This window comes from Salvelinus alpinus, chromosome 12 (assembly GCF_045679555.1).
Source record: "Salvelinus alpinus chromosome 12, SLU_Salpinus.1, whole genome shotgun sequence".
In the NCBI taxonomy this organism is placed as follows: Eukaryota; Metazoa; Chordata; class Actinopteri; order Salmoniformes; family Salmonidae; genus Salvelinus; species Salvelinus alpinus.
Window position 1 is genome coordinate 3,974,143 of NC_092097.1, and position 17,561 is coordinate 3,991,703.

Below are 17,561 nucleotides of genomic sequence, written 5' to 3' on the forward strand. Positions count from 1 at the left end.
GTCTGGAAGGAGAGTTTACAGTCTAACCAGACACCTAGGTATTTGTAGTTGTCCACATATTCTAAGTCAGAACCATCCAGAGTAGTGATGCTGAACGGGAGGGCAGGTGCAGGCAGCGATCGGTTGAAGAGCATGCATTTAGTTTTACTTGTATTTAAGACCAGTTGGAGGCCACGGAAGGAGAGTTGTATGGCATTGAAGCTCGTCTGGAGGGTTGTTAACACAGTGTCTAAAGAAGGGCCGGAAGTATACAGAATGGTGTCGTCTGCGTAGAGGTGGATCAGAGACTAACCAGCAGCAAGAGCGACATCATTGATGTATACAGAGAAGAGAGTCGGCCCAAGAATTGAACTCTGTGGCACCCCCATAGAGACTGCCAGAGGCCCGGACAACAGGCCCTCCGATTTCACACTGAATTCTATCAGAGAAGTTGGTGAACCAGGCGAGGCAATCATTTGAGAAACCAAGGCTATCGAGTCTGCCGATGAGGATGTGGTGATTGACAGAGTCGAAAGCCTTGGCCAGGTCAATGAATACGGCTGCACAGTATTGTTTCTGATCGATGGCGGTTAAGATATCGTTTAGGACCTTGAGTGTGGCTGAGGTGCACCCATGACCAGCTCTGAAACCAGATTGCATAGCGGAGAAGGTGCGGTGGGATTCGAAATGGTCGGTAATCTGTTTGTTGACTTGGCTTTTCGAAGACCTTAGAAAGGCAGGGTAGGATAGATATAGGTCTGTAGCAGTTTGGGTCAAGAGTGTCCCCCCCTTTGAAGAGGGGGATGACCGCAGCTGCTTTCCAATCTTTGGGATTCTCAGACGACACGAAAGAGAGGTTGAACAGGCTAGTATTAGGGGTTGCAACAATTTCGGCAGATCATTTTAGAAAGAAAGTGTCCAGATTGTCTAGCCTGGCTGATTTGTAGGGGTCCAGAGTTTGCAGCTCTTTCAGAAAATCAGCTGACTGGATTTGGGAGAAGGAGAAATGGGGAAGGCTTGGGCGAGTTGCTGCGGGGGGTGCAGTGCTGTTGACCGGGGTAGGGGTAGCCAGGTGGAAAGCCACTTGAAGAAATTTGAAATTTTCCGTATTGACTGACCTTCATGTCTTAAAAGTAATGATGGACTGTCATTTCTCTTTGCTTATTTGAGCTGTTCTTGCCATAATATAGACTTGGTATTTTACCAAATAGGGCTATCTTCTGTATACCACCCCTACCTTGTCGCAACACAACTGATTGGCTCAAACGCATTAAGATGGAAAGAAATTTCACAAATTAACTTTTAACAAGTGTGCAAAGCTGTCATCAAGGCAAAGGGTGGCTACTTTGAAGAATCTCAGATGTAAAATAGATTTTGATATGTTTAACACTTTTTGGTTACTAAATTATTTCATGTGTTATTTCATAGTTTTGACGTCTTCACTATTATTCTACAATGTACAAAATAGTAAAAATAAAGAAAAACCCCGGAATGAGTAGGTGTGTCTACACTTATGACTGGTACTGCATGTCTAACCCTACTGCAGGCAATGATTTTAATGTAAAAAAATGTAATAAATACAACTTTCATAAGATTATGGCTCCAGTAGCATCGGCCTAACTCAGATTTCAGTCTTGTTTCAGGATCATCAAAATATTGCTGTTATTAAAGGGATTTATTATAATAAAAATCAATTTTGCTTAGTTGTGAGGAACGTAAAGGAATTGAAGGGATAAATAATAGATAACCTGTTTGCACTGACTGCTCAGCCTTGGCCCACACTGGACGGAGAGCCTGTGGTCTGGTGTCTGTCTGTCCAGCCTGGTCTCATAGACTAGACGTAGCATAGTAAACGTAAATCACAAAACTTTGTTTGCTATGTTACATTTGGCATGGTTAGATAAGACAGATGGTTACTTGTTTTGGGTGGATGGGTGGGCCTATAACTTTAAGTCTAGCAACCTGAAGGTTCCAGAGTTCAAATCTCATCACGGACACGTTTAGCATTTTAGCAAATTAGTAACTTTTCAACTACTTAGCATGCTAGCTAACATTTCCCCTGACCCTAACCATTTTAGCTAACCCTTCCCCTAATCCTAACCCCTAGCCTAGCTAACGCTAGCCAGCTGGCCACCTAGCTAGAATTCGTAACATTTCAAACGTTTGCCTAATTCGTACCATATTATATACTTTCTAAATTCGTAACATATAATACGAAAACTAATTTGTAACGTATCATACGAATGGGTGATGGATATCCACAAATTAATGCATACCAAACGAAACATAACATATCATAATTAACAGTGTCTCGGATTTACATCCAGAATACAAAATGCACTGAGACCAGGTTGGGCAACTGTCTGTGTCTCTCCAACTTCGAGGGTCATGTTTAGATGATACAGCTTTTGTCAAATTGACCTCAAAAGTAAACAATTCCCCCCCCGTTTTAGTTAACCCTTTCCTTAACCTAATTATCCTAACCTGCGGCGTAAATTCTCCTGAACCTGCTACGAAAATATCAGGGCGCATAGCACCAGCAGGTATAAAGAGGGCTACCGTCAACTCTTCTTCTTTAGACTAGCTATTCTACAGTGTGTCTGTGTCTGCTTCTGTTACTGCCGGGAGGATGTGTCGCAATGTTAATTTCTTTCAGTTGAAGCCACACTTCCTTTTTTTTTTTATCTTCTTTGTATTTGCGCCTAAAGAGACAGTTGAACGAGACAGGCGCGAACATGTAGCCTAGGCAATGCGTTGATAGTCTCAACATTTGTACTTGATAAACAGTTTAAGTAAATTGTCATGAGAAAAACTGAAGAAAACCTGGATGATGTAACGTCATGCAGTGCTATTCTGATAATAAGATGCGAGGCGAGACTGGTGAGCGCAGTGGGAGAAACCAGAATTGAAACCTGCGGTGCGCCAGTGAAGGTAGGCTTGAAATGAACATTTGCTTGTCTCTACATTAGTCCTTGAAATAGAATACTGTAGGCCTACTTTGGTATCAGCATCTGCATGCGTTTGGATTTTCAGCCATGTTTTCTATATATGTCCTTGTTTTTGCTTGAGCAGTGAAATAAAGTTTGATCACATTTGACATGAGTAATTATGTGCACTGAAAAGCTTTCTACAAATATTGGCATTTGCTAGGCTATATAATATAATAACTTAATTTTTCTAAGAGGGAACTTCTAATGTGATTGTCATGTAAGGCTATGATTTTTCAGCACAACATTAACATAATTGCAAGTATTTTGTGAGTTTGTGACTATTATGATGATTATCTACTTATGGTGTGAATTCGTTTCAAATTACAGCTGTTCATTTCAATAATGTAATAATTTGCTATTCCAACCAGATGTACTAGATTATAAATCAGGGGGTTATCTGTTCCTGCATGGCATGCCCTGTAGGCAACTGTAGTTTCACTGAAACTATCATTTGGATGGTCCTGGTTTGGAAGTATTGTGTCTATATAAACCTACTGATGATATAGCACTTACTTCATGATTTAGGTTCTCCCAGTTGATAATTATTGAAGTAGGCTATTCAATGCATAGGTGAGCTGTTGAGTGAATAGGTGAGCGGTCTGATGGAGAGCCCGTCTTCTACGACCAGGCGTCAGGCCTGGGTCCAGACCAGTCGACAGTGGCTAACCCTGGAAGAACTAGATCCACAGGTACCAGGACCATACATCCACCCCTCTGCCCACCCATCTACCCTACAACGGCCAGGATATACCCATCCTTCTGCCCCACATGGACCACCGTACACCCACCCCTCTGATCAACACCAGTCTGCATCAGAGGATGACGTCTTCTCAGATGGTCAGTTCTCATTTTGGTAGCTTGATTAAGAATTTACATTTGAGTGACATTGATTTATTACTGTAAGATATCTGTGTGATAAAGAAAACAACATGCAGGGGGTTAAAACTCTGCTTAGTCTGGTATATTTATAACTCATATGTGGGCGGTTGGCCACATCATGATGCATCACACATCTTTGCGACAAAGCACAGAAAGAAACAGTGTAAGAAGTTTGAATTTTCTGAATGCTGAATGCTCACCCAGACTGTTCTATGTCCACTGTTTCCACAGGATGCTCCGCAGGAAAGATTGAGAGCTGGCTTCTGGGCTGTGGGTGAGTGAGTGAACATTCCGTGCAAGGTTTGACTTTGAAATTACATTTACAAGACAGACTCGTAATAGGATGATGTGTCAGCCAGTGGCAACTGGTAAGTTAAACAATACAAATAAATTGTCTAGGTAAACCACCCACCGTTTGGGGAAATGTTACAGACGTGAATTCTGTTTAGAATATGGATACAGGTCAATGGCAATGCCCAAAGTGGATTCTTGTTCCAAAACACCTTGGTTCTAGAACTAGTTTGGCACTGTTTATACTAGAGGACATTCTATTTGAATTATTTTGGCGTTTATAGTCCCAAGTTTGCATCATAGGAAATGGTACAAAAGTACGGTTTGTTCTGTTGATTCCTCCAGTTATGTGTTGACCAGAAAATTATAGTCATGTAAGCACAGAAAAGCAATTGTTCCATCACTGGATGCAAGCTTTACTATTGTGCAATTACACATGTATTACTAATGATCATGGCTAACTTGGCTGATCAAGTTGAGTCTGAAAATGTGGCTAAACTGGTGTGTGAACTTGGATGATCAGGCTATTTTGTGGGTTTTATAGAATCTGATTTAAAATAATGTCAGATAAGAAATGTTGAGGCGTTCTTAAAACATCTGTGGTTAACGTGACTTGACAATCTGACTGCTAACCACTCAGCCTGAGAGCATCTCCTATGTAGGAAGTGAACCGACTTTTAAAAGCTGTTCAGCTTTACTGAACAGACTGGGAGGATAGCTAGCTAGAGATGATGCCTATAGGTTTGATCCAGAGCTGTATAGTACACTGTGGTGTGCGAAATTGACACCCTTGATAAAGATGAGCTAAAAATGACTGTATAAAATAGATATATAGGACGGCAGGTAGCCTAGCGGTTAGAGCATCGGGCCAGTAACGGGCCGACAAAGTGAACTTCTGTCAAAATAATCTGTAAAAGAAATAGGGCACTTAACCCTAATTGCTCCAGGGTCACCGTTGATTATGGCAGACCCTGGCTGTGACCCCACTCTCCAAGAGTATCTCAGGAAGAGTTGGGATATGCAGGAAAACAAATTTCTAATTCACATGTGTATTAATACACACATGTACTTGTGTGAAATAGGACAAATAGAAGCACACACCAAATTGTTATTTTATATAGTATGGTCAAAAAAAGTGGGATATTATTTTATACTAATACAATTGCTCAGAGAAAGAGGTTTTGTTGAACAAGTCCTCCAAAATGATTGACCTTGCGAAGATATCGGCCCTGAGCCTTTTTCAAAACATTTATTTTTAGTTTTATGAGTTGGAGAACACATTTGGAGTGATCTTAGACCATTTTGCCACGACTTCTGCCGAAATTGGTCCCTCTCCTTGTTCGGGCGGTCGACGTCACCGACCTTCTAGCGATCGCTGATCCATTTTTCATTTTCCATTGGTTTTGTCTATTCTTCCATCACACCTGGTTCCAATCCCATCAATTACATGTTGTGTATTTAACCCTCTGTTCCCCCTCATGTCCTTGTCGGTGATTGTTTATTGTAAGTGTATGTGTACGTCTGTACTGGTGTGCGTCGGGTTATGTTACCCATTGATTTTTATTATGTTTTCCGGTGTTTTTTTTGTAAATAAACTGCGTCGTTGGAAACACAGTTATTTCTCTCCCGCGTCTGACTTCTCTGCCGCCAGTTCACACGCTTACACATTCCTCCATACAGAATCCTAAAATGTTGTTTTGGTGTACGTTATATATTTTTAATAGGCTGAAGACAGGCGCAGAGAACTCTAGCAATCATCTGACTGTTGGTAAGTCTGACAAGAAAGCCACCGTCACTGCAATCTACCGACTGGTCGGCATAAAACACTGATTATAGTCTCTCCTCTTCCTATTTTTTTTACATTTATTCTCCTCTTCCAGAGTCTCTGCTGAAAGCGAACAGTTTTGAAGATGACCTGAGTCTGGGTGCCGATGGTGAGGATGAAAGAGAACATAAACCCAATGACACGCATACCATAGTAAATAATCAAAGCAGGAACTAGCTTTGTAGGAAACGTAGGAGAGCATCATGGATGTTTTGGAAAAGGTTATTTTCATCTTTGTTCCTGCCTCTGAGTGAGCGCCTTCCTCTTTGTTTTTGCTATTCCTATTCAAACTCGTTTTCCATTACTGAATATGTTTAAAGAACATAGGCCTTTAATCCATTTATTATACCGGTTTGAATAGTGGACGCTTTCATTTTTTACATTTTCCATTTAAATTCAGAGTAGAAGTCTGTACATGTTGGTGACATACCCCGTCCTCATGTCTAAGGACTGCTTCTCCACTGATAGTACACCAGGAACATGTACTCATTGTAGCATCAAACCTTAAGCCTTCACCTCTTCCATGAGCGACTGACATCCTGGTGCGTGTGATTTAGCTGCTGACTGACGGAAACTCTCCCTAAGATTGGCCCAATATACAAAGCAAATAATAATAGCATGTTTGCAAAAAGAGGAGCCACCACTCACTGGAGCCTCACAACACAAAGGGCCAAATGTCACAGAGATCTGGGAGGATTACGCACACACATAAGCATGAATGCAAATGCGCACGCACGCTCGCACACACAAACACACACACAGTGTTCTGTTTTCACTCAAACTTTTATGTTTTACAGCTACAGCATTAAATGTCGAAGGAGTCTCAGAACTGAGGTAAGATAAATGGAATATAAACATGAAGAATGTGTGGTTTCATGACAGAAATTATGCCCCAAATTCCTTCCTATTCAGAGGGAGGTTTAGATTTGTCAAGTCTGGTTGACATGACTTGAGCTTGACCTGCTTTTATCTTCCCACGGTGGTGCCTGCTGACTGGTGCCTGTGTAGGGTGCTGCTTCCGCCACCCGAACATCTTCACAGAGGTGGAGTCACCACCAGGTCAGTTAGAGCAACCCACAAACTATGACATATGGCAAGCTATATTTATATTCTAGAGTTTATTTCGACTATCCCTCCTGATGCATTTTCCCAGCTACTAGTACATTAAATACGGTTACATTAACATATGATATCTGTTGAATACAGGCATGCTTCAACCATTATTACACTGTTACTATAATAATTCTGGTTTGTTTTTTGAAGTTGTTTCATTGCTTATTTTTCACCTGTCGCATGTTGATCTCATGTCTTTGTTCCTGCAGTACTCCCCGTCAGAGGCTGGCTCTGCCCTTACTCCACCTCGGTTACAGTATTGCCTCCAGTGGCTTCTCCAACAGCACCAGTAAGGCATCAAGGTGTGTTAGGACCAACCACTATCAACCTTATGTCAGTCATATAGTATATAAAATCTGTCAGGACATCTCTATCTCCCTCTATCTCTCCATCCCCACCACTCACCTACACACACACACACCCCAGTGTGTCTGAGGTGCTGAAACTGTGTGCAGAGGATGCAGAGGAGACTCTGTACGAGTTGGGGTTCGGATGTGACGTGCCTGAGGTTACAGACCGCATCCCCACCCGTTTCCTCAACTTCCCCTCCCAGCTTCACGGTATCAACTTCCGCCTCTTCCTCCAGTCCCAACTGAACCGCCTCCGACAGGAGGACCCAGGACTCTCTCTGGCCAGTAAGACACGAACGCATGCACGCACACACACAAACGCACGCACGCACGCACACACACCACGTACACACACCATTGTCGGAATCCCACACACCAATGTGTCGGAATCCCACACATTACTGTGGTAATGATCATCATTGTCATAAACACCCACCCACAACACAACCAGGTATAGAGAGTCTCTGTACATGAGTCAACTTTCATTTACATAATAACTTTAGTTATGCAGCACTTTTTATGCAGTTCAAATGGTTTAAAGAGCTTTATCTCTAAATAGACACCTATATCCACAGACAGTGTCTATATGACTCGGTCTACATTTACATAGCACTGTCAGTATAGTATGTTTCTCCACCAATCATCCTAATGTCATGACGTTGCCCTCTTTGGGTACAGCGAGCACCATCCCCCTCTCTCTGTCTCCTACACTCAGGCTGCTGCTACCTCAGGTTGTAAATTCCTGGAGGAGATTATCTCCTCATGGCCACAGTATAGAGAGAGTGAGTTTCATAGAGAGAACAAAGGAATTTCTTCCACCTCACAGAACTTGAGGTTCGAACAAGATTTATGTTCTGGAGAAGGTATAAAAGATCAGTGAAGAATCCAGCTACGAACTGGTCCGTTGGTACAATTTTGTGAAACTCATGGGAGACAATACGGCTGCATTACCATAACGCTGTTTATATAATAGCCTCAGTTATGAGGCTTACATCTAATTGTTGTATAAGATGAATGAGTGAGGATGATACTGTTTGTGAAATTGTGTAATGTGATTTTGGACTATTTAATGAAGGAAACTCCAATTCCCTTTGGAGTTTAACTAAATCAGAGGACCGCCCATGAGCACAGTTATGGTCTTGCGTCCTGGGACAGGCCCTTTTCTGCTCTTCCGAATAAAACCCCCACCCGGGTTTTCTATCACCAGACCAGCTTTCCTCGATAACGAGAGGGCCAAGGTTTGATAGGAGACCATAAACCTGAGTATAAGCTAAGGTTTGAGTAGATGGCTGAATCTTTTAACCATACCACGTGGTTAAACTCTTAGACTATCGATACCGACAGAATAAGAACAAGTCTTTGATATTAATTACTAGTCTGCAGCTAGGAATTCGGTATCATTGAACGCGAAGACTGACAACCGCCGAAACATCTATTCTATTACGACATGAATGAATGTCACTCTGAACTATCCATTCTAACCACGAGAGAGGGCGGACAGACTCCAAAAGAAACAAACTTTTCAACAGAGATCCCGACGACACACTGAGCGTAAATATATATATTGATTGCAATTATTCCCGAATGAGTGAGCGTTCATGTGCAAAGGATTAGTATTTCAATTGTTATAATTATCAACTTTGTAGTGTCTCATCTCAGTTGACCCCCACTTCCCTTTTTGTCCACCAAGCCGCGATACTGGTTTATCCCACTCCGTTATCATTTCCTTGCAACTATCTACTGTTTGTTTATGCATTTCTGTGAATTACTTAGTAAATAAATGATTTAAGACAATTGATGTATGGATGACTCATAGTGAAGACTGGGTTCGTGCAGATAACCAACAATTTACGACGTTTGGAATGAGACTAACATGGGGTAAATAATTCATTAAATCGAAGACTAAGTGATCAGATATTCAAATATCTGAAAGTTATATTAGGAAAATTATAACTTTATAATCTGAATATTTTCCTTGGTGCCCCGACTTCCTAGTTAATTACAGTTACATGATTAATCAGTTTAATCGCGTAATAATAATTACAGAGAGTTATTTGATAAATACGTCTTCAGTTTAATGATGCCAAAGACACGACACTAACATACAATAAATGCATCATACTCCGTCTGCTATGAACAAAAAACGTTAATGCATCTCTCATTGTCCTGTGCGTTAGGCAGCCAGAACATTCAAAACAAATTGTTGTTTTCTCTTTCAATTGTCCTGATGAACGTACCTTCCCCCCTGCAGGTCGTTTCAGGCAGGTAGAGGTGCTAACAGCCATGGCCAATGCCTTCTACTCCCTCTACTCCCATGTGTCCCGCATGCCCCTTCAGAAGCTCTCCCCTCCCGAGCTCAGCTTCTCCCCCACCGCCGACAAGCAGACTGGACGGCGCTGCATGGGAAGCGTTCGCAGCGAACCGAGGTCTCCAGTGGAGCGACTCAAGGACACGGTTTCTAAGATGTGCCTGTATACTAGCTCTGGTGGTTCCACCCAGCCAGGCTCGAACTCTGCCTGCCACGGTCTGGGATTTTCTTTCGGACCTGGGTCTGGGTTGTCCCCCAAGAAGAGAAGCAGCCTGCCTGACTTGGTGGGACTGGTCCTGGAGAATGCCAAGGCAGAGGCTGTATCCAGAGACACGGAGGAGGATAATCAGGATACAGGGGACAGTAATGGGACGAGTGCTGCTGTGGACACGAGTACTATGGTGAAGGATAGAGAGACAGAGGCACAAGGACACATAGACACAGTCAGTGACAAGGAGATGGAGCAGGGTTTGTTATCAGATGTACAGGATATGGACACAGGGCATAGTAGTTTGATTAGTTCTGTGGAGCCACATCTGGTCAAGGACAGAGCGACAGAGACACAGGGACATGGAGACACAGTCAGAGGCAAGGGGTTGGACCAGGGATTGTCATCAGATGGGGACGGGGCTGATTTAGAGAGAGACACCGACGGAATTCCAAATCTTCGAGCATCATCACTTTCAGAATCAGGTCAGCGAGAACCCAGTAGTAGAACGAAGCTGGACTTTTGCCTTACCACGCCAAGTCCTACCTGTGAGGTTGGAGAAACTCAAAACACAATTCATCCCACAGACTGGGCAGCGGTGGTGGCACCACCGGTTGCCAAGGTTACCCATGACGTCATATGTCCTCAGGTCGTTGAGAGTGTGCACCAGGCACTCTACAGCAGTCAACTACAACAGTGGAATAATAACACGCAGATGGCGAACCTTTTGTCGTCTGTTGTGTCCTGTGAGAATGTCAGATCTGACCGGTCCTTCACCACATCAGACACACTACACGAACCCAGGGAGGAGAAGTGTTTGACTACCAATAACTCAGCCAAGAGTTTAAAGGTTGTCATAACTCCCATTCCAAAGGCTGAGCCCGAGGGGGACTCCCGTTTGGGAGAAACTGGGACACTGGTGGAGTCAACGTTCGTGCCCATAAAGCTCCCTAGTGGAAAGACGTCCCCTTGTCTAATCACTGTAACTGATGTGGCTTGTAGTTTTAGTTCTGCAGACACACCGGAGATGGTTCTCACTCCCAGTGGTGGTACCACTGAGGTGCCTACAGCAGCCCAGTATTATCCAGGTGTATGGGAGAACAAGTGGTGCCTGAGTCCTCTGAAACCGACACCAATCCAGGTCCAAGGGGAGGCCTCCCACAGTCTTCAACAGGCCAACTCCTTTGAGCTAGAGGAGGTAAATGACAGAATTTTTGGGGATTTAACCTATATGGCACAATCTACTCCAGTCTGACTTCCTAGGGCTTATTGACACATCTAGGTGGCGTAGTCGACTACCTATCCACCCATGGCTGCCTGACATATACTTGGAGCCAGGAGTTTTCCTGACCACCTGTTTTCCAATTTTGTTTAACAACAGGTACATAGTGCAGGGGAGGAAGACTTTGGACAGCAAGAAACCGTACGGTCAGCATCTTTGTCACTGTCTACTGTCAATCAAAACACAGGTGAGTTCATAGTCTTGATTGACACATCATGGTCATATTCAGCTGAACCGAGTGATATTAACAGTGTACAATCTGCTTGCTACCAAAGTAGTTGTTTAGTGAACGGTGACTGACTACCGCGATTCGGAGCAGCCAATGTGCCGAATGTGACTTCTGTTTAATTTCACAGGAACACACAACCGTTTCAATTTACAGTTTGAAAGTGAATGTGGTTGATACTGTTCCTCAAATGGGCAGTGCTGTCATCATGTTAGCTGTGAATGAGTCGCTGTGTGCATCTGTGCATGCATGTGTGTGTGAAGAAAGGGGTGCGTTCACCACTTGTTCTCACACCTTTTCTTACGTTCTTGTTCTTTAAGATTTGTCAGCTAACTGGAAATGTTGAGTGAAGTGCGGGCTGATTTCTGGCCAACCTTGCATGTTTTATTCTGGGAAGTACTGTACTGCAGGCCTGACGTGTTAAATCCACGAATAGAATATAACTGTGTGTCCATCTGTGTGTGTATGTTGTAGGCCTGGTGGTGGTTCAAGGGTTAAGTGACATGAGTATGACTGTGTAACTAAACCCGCGTTCGACCTGACTGTGTGTTTATCTGCCTGTACAGTATGCAGGCCTGGGAGTAGGAGGGTGGTTGTGTTTCTCTCTGTGTAGACCTGACAGTGTCAGTGTCTTTGTCGCTGTGTAGGTCTGGTGGTTCGAGGGGACAGCATGCAGTCGGACAGTAGTGGCTACGCTGATGAAGACGTCTACTCCACTGACAGAGACAAGAGCTGACAGGCCAATAACGGTTGAGTTCCTGCCTGACTCGACGCGCAGGCATCGCATTGCGTCAACCAGTGGTCGCGTGCCATGTCATCGACTGTGCAGTCGGGCATCAGATTGCTATATCATACGATGTGGTTAGGTGATATGTTAAATACCTACCAGGGCGTTGTGGTCGGGCAGGAACTTGACCAAGGCCCTCTGGGAACTAGACTCGGGGAACTCTGAGTATTATTTGTATGAGTCACACAGAACACATGTTCATCCACTGTAGGAATATTCAACAGATACTGATTGTTTGATTATGAAGTATGAAGAGATTTGGCTCTCTGTTCATGTTAGCGTCAATGACATTATGAATCAGGTGGGATCAGTCGGTGCATTCTGAATGCTGCCACTCCTATGCGACACCAGTCCTTTGACTGAGTGCAGACAGAGTTGCGTAATTTGAGAGAAAGCATTGCCCTGGAGGTATAGTCCACACATACTGTTTAATTGTGGAGAGATTGTCCTATCTCCATGTATAGTGTTCCTTTTGGTGACAATCATTAAATCGATGTTGTCACACCCTGATCTGTTTCACCCGTCTTTGTGCTTGTCTTAACCCCCCTCCAGGTGTCGCCCATCTTCCTCATTATCCCTAGTGTATTTATACCTGTGCTCTCTGTCTGTATCCAGTTTGTTTTGTTTTGTCAAGCCTACCAGCGTGTTTTCCCGTCTGTCTCTAGTTCCTGTTTTCTAGCTTTCCCGGTTTTTGACCGTTCTGCCTGCCTCGACCCAGCCTGTCGTTCTGTACCTTGTCACACCACCGAGGATTACTGACCTCTGCCGGCCCTGAGCCTGCCTGCCGTTCTGTACCTTTTAGACTTTGCTCTGGATTACTGACCTCTGCCTGCCCTTGACCTGTCGTTTGCCTGCCTCTCTGTTATTGTAATAGACGTTTGTTACTTCGAAACTGTCTGCGTCTAGGTCTTCTCCTGAGCCTTGACAGATGTACTGTACATAAGATACTATTGCTGTGGCTTTGTGAAAGTTGGTATTTATTTATTGGATGTTAATAAAGATAATTTAAACACATTTAAGATGATCATTATATGAATGTTAAGTGACTTCAATTAACATCAACCTGCACTGAAATAGCACAAATATTTAATTTAATTAATTTAATTAAAACAGGAACAAATCAAACAGTTTATAGCCGCCATAGGGACATGATAATAGGCAACATTTCAGTTCCAATTCTACTTTGTATTTGGGCAACACATTCCACAACATCACACACATTGGGCTATGTCAATTTCAGCTAAACTTCTCTGCTAATCATATCATAATCATCATCAGGAGATGTAGCAGCAATCCCTTATAGGTAGATAGCCTACTATGGCCAGTTTACTTTAGATACACTTACTACCAAAATTATCCTTACTTTACCTCCTATACAAAAACATGGTTTGACTATCTGTATCTGAACTCTTGGGAGTAAACATGGGAGAATATTGAGTTCAGGTTACACAATTAGCATATAACGGAAGATGAAGAAAAGATTAGTCAGCAACAAGGTTGGGGTGAATTCGATTTAAATGACAGTCAATTCAGGAAGTAAATATGTAGTTCCATCTCAATTTGATGCTCTATTTCAGACATTATGAACACAACCACAGTTGAGGCATGTAATATTATCAATTCAAAATGATAGTAGTTGTGTTACCGAAGTTAATTAAGGACCATGGACATGGTTTTATGAGAGTAACCAGCTACTCAAACACACAAAACACAAGATAACATTGCAGCTATTTAAAACTTGCGACGCCCTAAAATTACCAATTTTAATCACAGTAGCGATCTTGTCACACAATTTAAAAGTGGGGTTTGTGAGGTCTGAAAATTAACAAATTCAATAGCCAATGTTTAAAATGGAGTTCCAATCATCATAAAATAAAATTTTGCACTTCAGATGTTAAACAATTCAAATGTAAAAGGTAGACCTTAATAGTTATCCGATTACTTTTCGAAAGGCCTTACTACATAGTTCCGTATAATCCAACTAATGACAAGGCATGTAAGACAGACCGGGTGAGTCTTGTAGATAAGCCTGGGTCTTTTTTAATAGCGAGGAATATTTAACTTTCTCTGTTCATAGGAGTAACATGAACTTGTGCATGAGGCAGAAATAATGCGGTACGAATCAAGTTTCGCCATCATCTGGGAGACTGTGTCCCTTTTTGGTCAGTGTCAGTGGAGGAAAGGGACAGCAGAGGGATGTTGAGAGGCGGACCTTCAGTCTGCTGCTCTCATGCCGCTGAGACTGACCATCTGTTGCTGGCACCATCAGCCAGTAAAATAAATGTATGCTCACTCAGCTGTGCATCACAAGTAATACAACAACTAATCTGTTATTGGTCTGATCATATGCTGTACATGGCCACTGTTAAAATTGTAACTTAAAGCGGGTACAGTCTCAGTGTTCAAAGTAAACACACGCGAAAAGGTGCACAGAATTTTCACAACGTTCAAGTTTGCACTCAGCAGACCTGGAATTTGCTCATTGCTGAAACAAAATTAGAAGGAATATTGCTGAGGAGTGAATTATAGAGATAACGCAGTAGTGAGTGGTGATGGATAAATGAGGAACAGCACCAGGGCCTAGTTTTCCTAATCAGGTCATGGAAAGGAAAACTCCCGACCCCAGTAAAATGGGGGATATTTACCTATGTCGAGATAGTTGACGTTGAAGCGCTGTCCCTCAGCGGGGTCGTGGAGCAGTTAGTTAGAGCTGGGTATGCCCAGAGGGTGGCTCCTCAGCTGCAGTATCGTCTCTCCTGCTGAGTTCCTCAGAGTCCCTCAGATGTTCCTCAGATGTACAGCCCAAACCTTTACACTTCTCTGCCTCCCCCCTGCTGCCAACAGAGGAGACAACGGTACTGTCACGATAATTTTTTGAGTAAAAGGACCAAGTCGCATTGTGCTCTGAGTTCCACATCTTTATTTAGTGAAACTTACAAAACAAAAAAAGAAACAAACAACGAACCGTAACATAAGAGGTGCACAGGCACTAACTCAAAACAAGATCCCACAAAAAAACAATGGGGAAATGGCTGCCTATATACTGTATGATCCCCAATCAGAGACAACGATAAACAGCTGCCTCTGTTTGGGAACCATACCAGGCCAACATAGACATAAAACAACCTAGATAACCCACCCTAGTCACACCCTGACCTAACTAACATAGACAATAAAAGGCTCTCTATGGTCAGGGAGTGATAGGTACGATGGAGTCAGAATCTCACATACAAACACATGCAAATGTTTTATTTTTATTTGACCTTTATATGTACAGGGAAGACAATTAAGAACAGACTCTTATTTACAATGACGACCTATCAAGAGACGAGCACAGCAGTAATTATTTTTTGGAAAAACTATTTGCTTAGAGAGGCCATCAACGAGCACCATAGGTAAAATTATTTACCTATTTTGTGCCTTAATGAACACAACCCATGTCTCACTATGGTAAAAGTATCGTCCTCTGCCTCCGTCTCACGGCTGCTCCTCAGGTCCACAGGAACATCATGGAGCCTGGACAACATCTTAGCTGCCGCGTTCCGCTTGACTGGCTTCTTCTTGCCACTGCCTGTGGGAGCAAGGGGATGGATGTTAGTGCTAAGTGCCAAGTCCCCTGTGCCTGAGTCGAGTCACGAGTCCCTATGGCTAAGTCTGATTCGAGTCCGAGTCACCAATGGACACGAGTTGAGACAAGGGTCCATATGGCTGGAATCCCATTACTTGAGTACTGATCCAAGTGCTTAAGTCTGAGTCACTGGGTCTGAGTTTAACAAAAAATATCACATTAATATTGGTTTATGTGCAAATTAAAAAAATACTTTTGAAAGCAAAACAAATGATTTGGGGGTCTTTAGACATATTTGGTATTTTGGATACTGCTTTTTTTGGTCACTTGTATTGCCGGGTTTGCTGGCTTGATGCTCGTCTGTTGCTAGATTTGCGCCTCTATTGATTTGGCTTGGATTTGTTAGCAGAAATCTGCCCAGTAACAATTAGTGGCGGGCTGGCGGGAAGATTTTCATGTGAGCATTGAAGTAACGTAAAGCTATTCTTCCTGTGTTGCGGTCATAATTGCCTGCGATATGCAATAGCCTAGTGAAACAAATAAGTCCGAAATACACAGGCTCACACACATTTCATTTTAATGTTCAATAGTTATGTCAAATTGGAAGTACGCAAGAGTATTAGGGCCAAGCGAAGAGAAAAAATGAATAAACAGATGGGTGGTGGTACTTGTATAATTGTTTTTGCATGGATAGTGCCTCAAAAAAGTGGCAATATTTAGAGAATAAAGTGGAAATATTTTCAGAATAGTGGAAGTATTTTGAGAATAAAGTAAATTATATTTCAATATTAAAGTATGGGATTTGGTAATTATTTGCATGTCTCCCTGTTACTGTGAACGCCACAGTTGAAATGCTTGCGTTAAATGACTAGTGAAACTATACATTAGAATTGGTTTTAGTAACAAGGAAATCCTTGCTCTTTTAGCACATAATAACCATATTATAATTATTAGGACCTGGAAGAGGATGTGCCACAGTCTTTTCAGAAGGAGGAACCACAGACTTAGATGAGGTATTTCATCCAAGTCCATGTGGTTACATTGTAGATGCGACGATAGTCAATTCAATACAGTGCCTTTGGAAAGTATTCAGACCCCTTGACTTTTTCCACATTTTGGTAGGTTACAGTCCTATTCTAAAATGTATTAAATTGTTTTTCCCCCTCATCAATCTACACACAATACCCCATAATGACAAAGTAAAAACTGGATTTTAGAAATTGTTTCTATAAAAAAAGATATATATTACATTTACATACAGTTGAAGTCGGAAGTTTACATACACCATAGCCAATTACTTTTAAACTCAGTTTTTCACAATTCCTGACATTTAATCCAAGTAAAAATTCCCTGTTTTAGGTCAGTTAGGATCACCACTTTGTTTTAAGAATGTGAAATGTCAGAATAATAGTAGAGAGAATTATTTATTTCAGCTTTTATTTCTTTCATCACATTTCACATTTTCTTTCTTTCATCCCAGTGGGTCAGAAGTTTACGTACACTCAAATAGTATTTGGTAGCATTGCCTTTAAATTGTTTAACTTGGGTCAAACGTTTCGAGTAGCCTTCCACAAGCTTCCCACAATAAGTTGGGTGAATTTTGGGCCATTCCTCCTGACAGAGCTGGTGTCAGGTTTGTAGGCCTCCTTGCTCGCACATGCTTTTTCAGTTCTGCCCATGAATTCTCTATAGGACTGAGGTCAGGGCTTTGTGATTGCCACTCCAATACCTTGACTTTGTTGTCCTTAAGCCATT

The 17,561-nt window shown here is 42.4% G+C and overlaps 1 protein-coding gene across 2 annotated transcripts; it reads left to right on the plus strand.

Moving 5' to 3' along the window:
• The first annotated feature begins 2,534 nt into the window (after positions 1 to 2,534).
• LOC139535370 (uncharacterized) lies at positions 2,535 to 13,252 on the plus strand. Of its 2 annotated transcripts, none has more exons than XM_071334712.1 (12): positions 2,535 to 2,910; positions 3,553 to 3,806; positions 4,080 to 4,122; positions 5,864 to 5,907; positions 6,020 to 6,073; positions 6,762 to 6,798; positions 6,973 to 7,023; positions 7,287 to 7,379; positions 7,504 to 7,712; positions 9,679 to 11,141; positions 11,325 to 11,412; positions 12,099 to 13,252. In XM_071334712.1, exons 2-12 carry the CDS (start codon positions 3,572 to 3,574, stop codon positions 12,185 to 12,187), a joined length of 2,406 nt encoding a protein of 801 aa, XP_071190813.1. In that variant the 5' UTR covers positions 2,535 to 2,910; positions 3,553 to 3,571; the 3' UTR covers positions 12,188 to 13,252. The 2 variants fall into 2 exon arrangements, with proteins under 2 accessions (XP_071190813.1, XP_071190812.1); XM_071334711.1 differs by having other exon boundaries at positions 2,536 to 2,910; positions 3,540 to 3,806.
• The last annotated feature ends 4,309 nt before the right edge of the window (positions 13,253 to 17,561 follow it).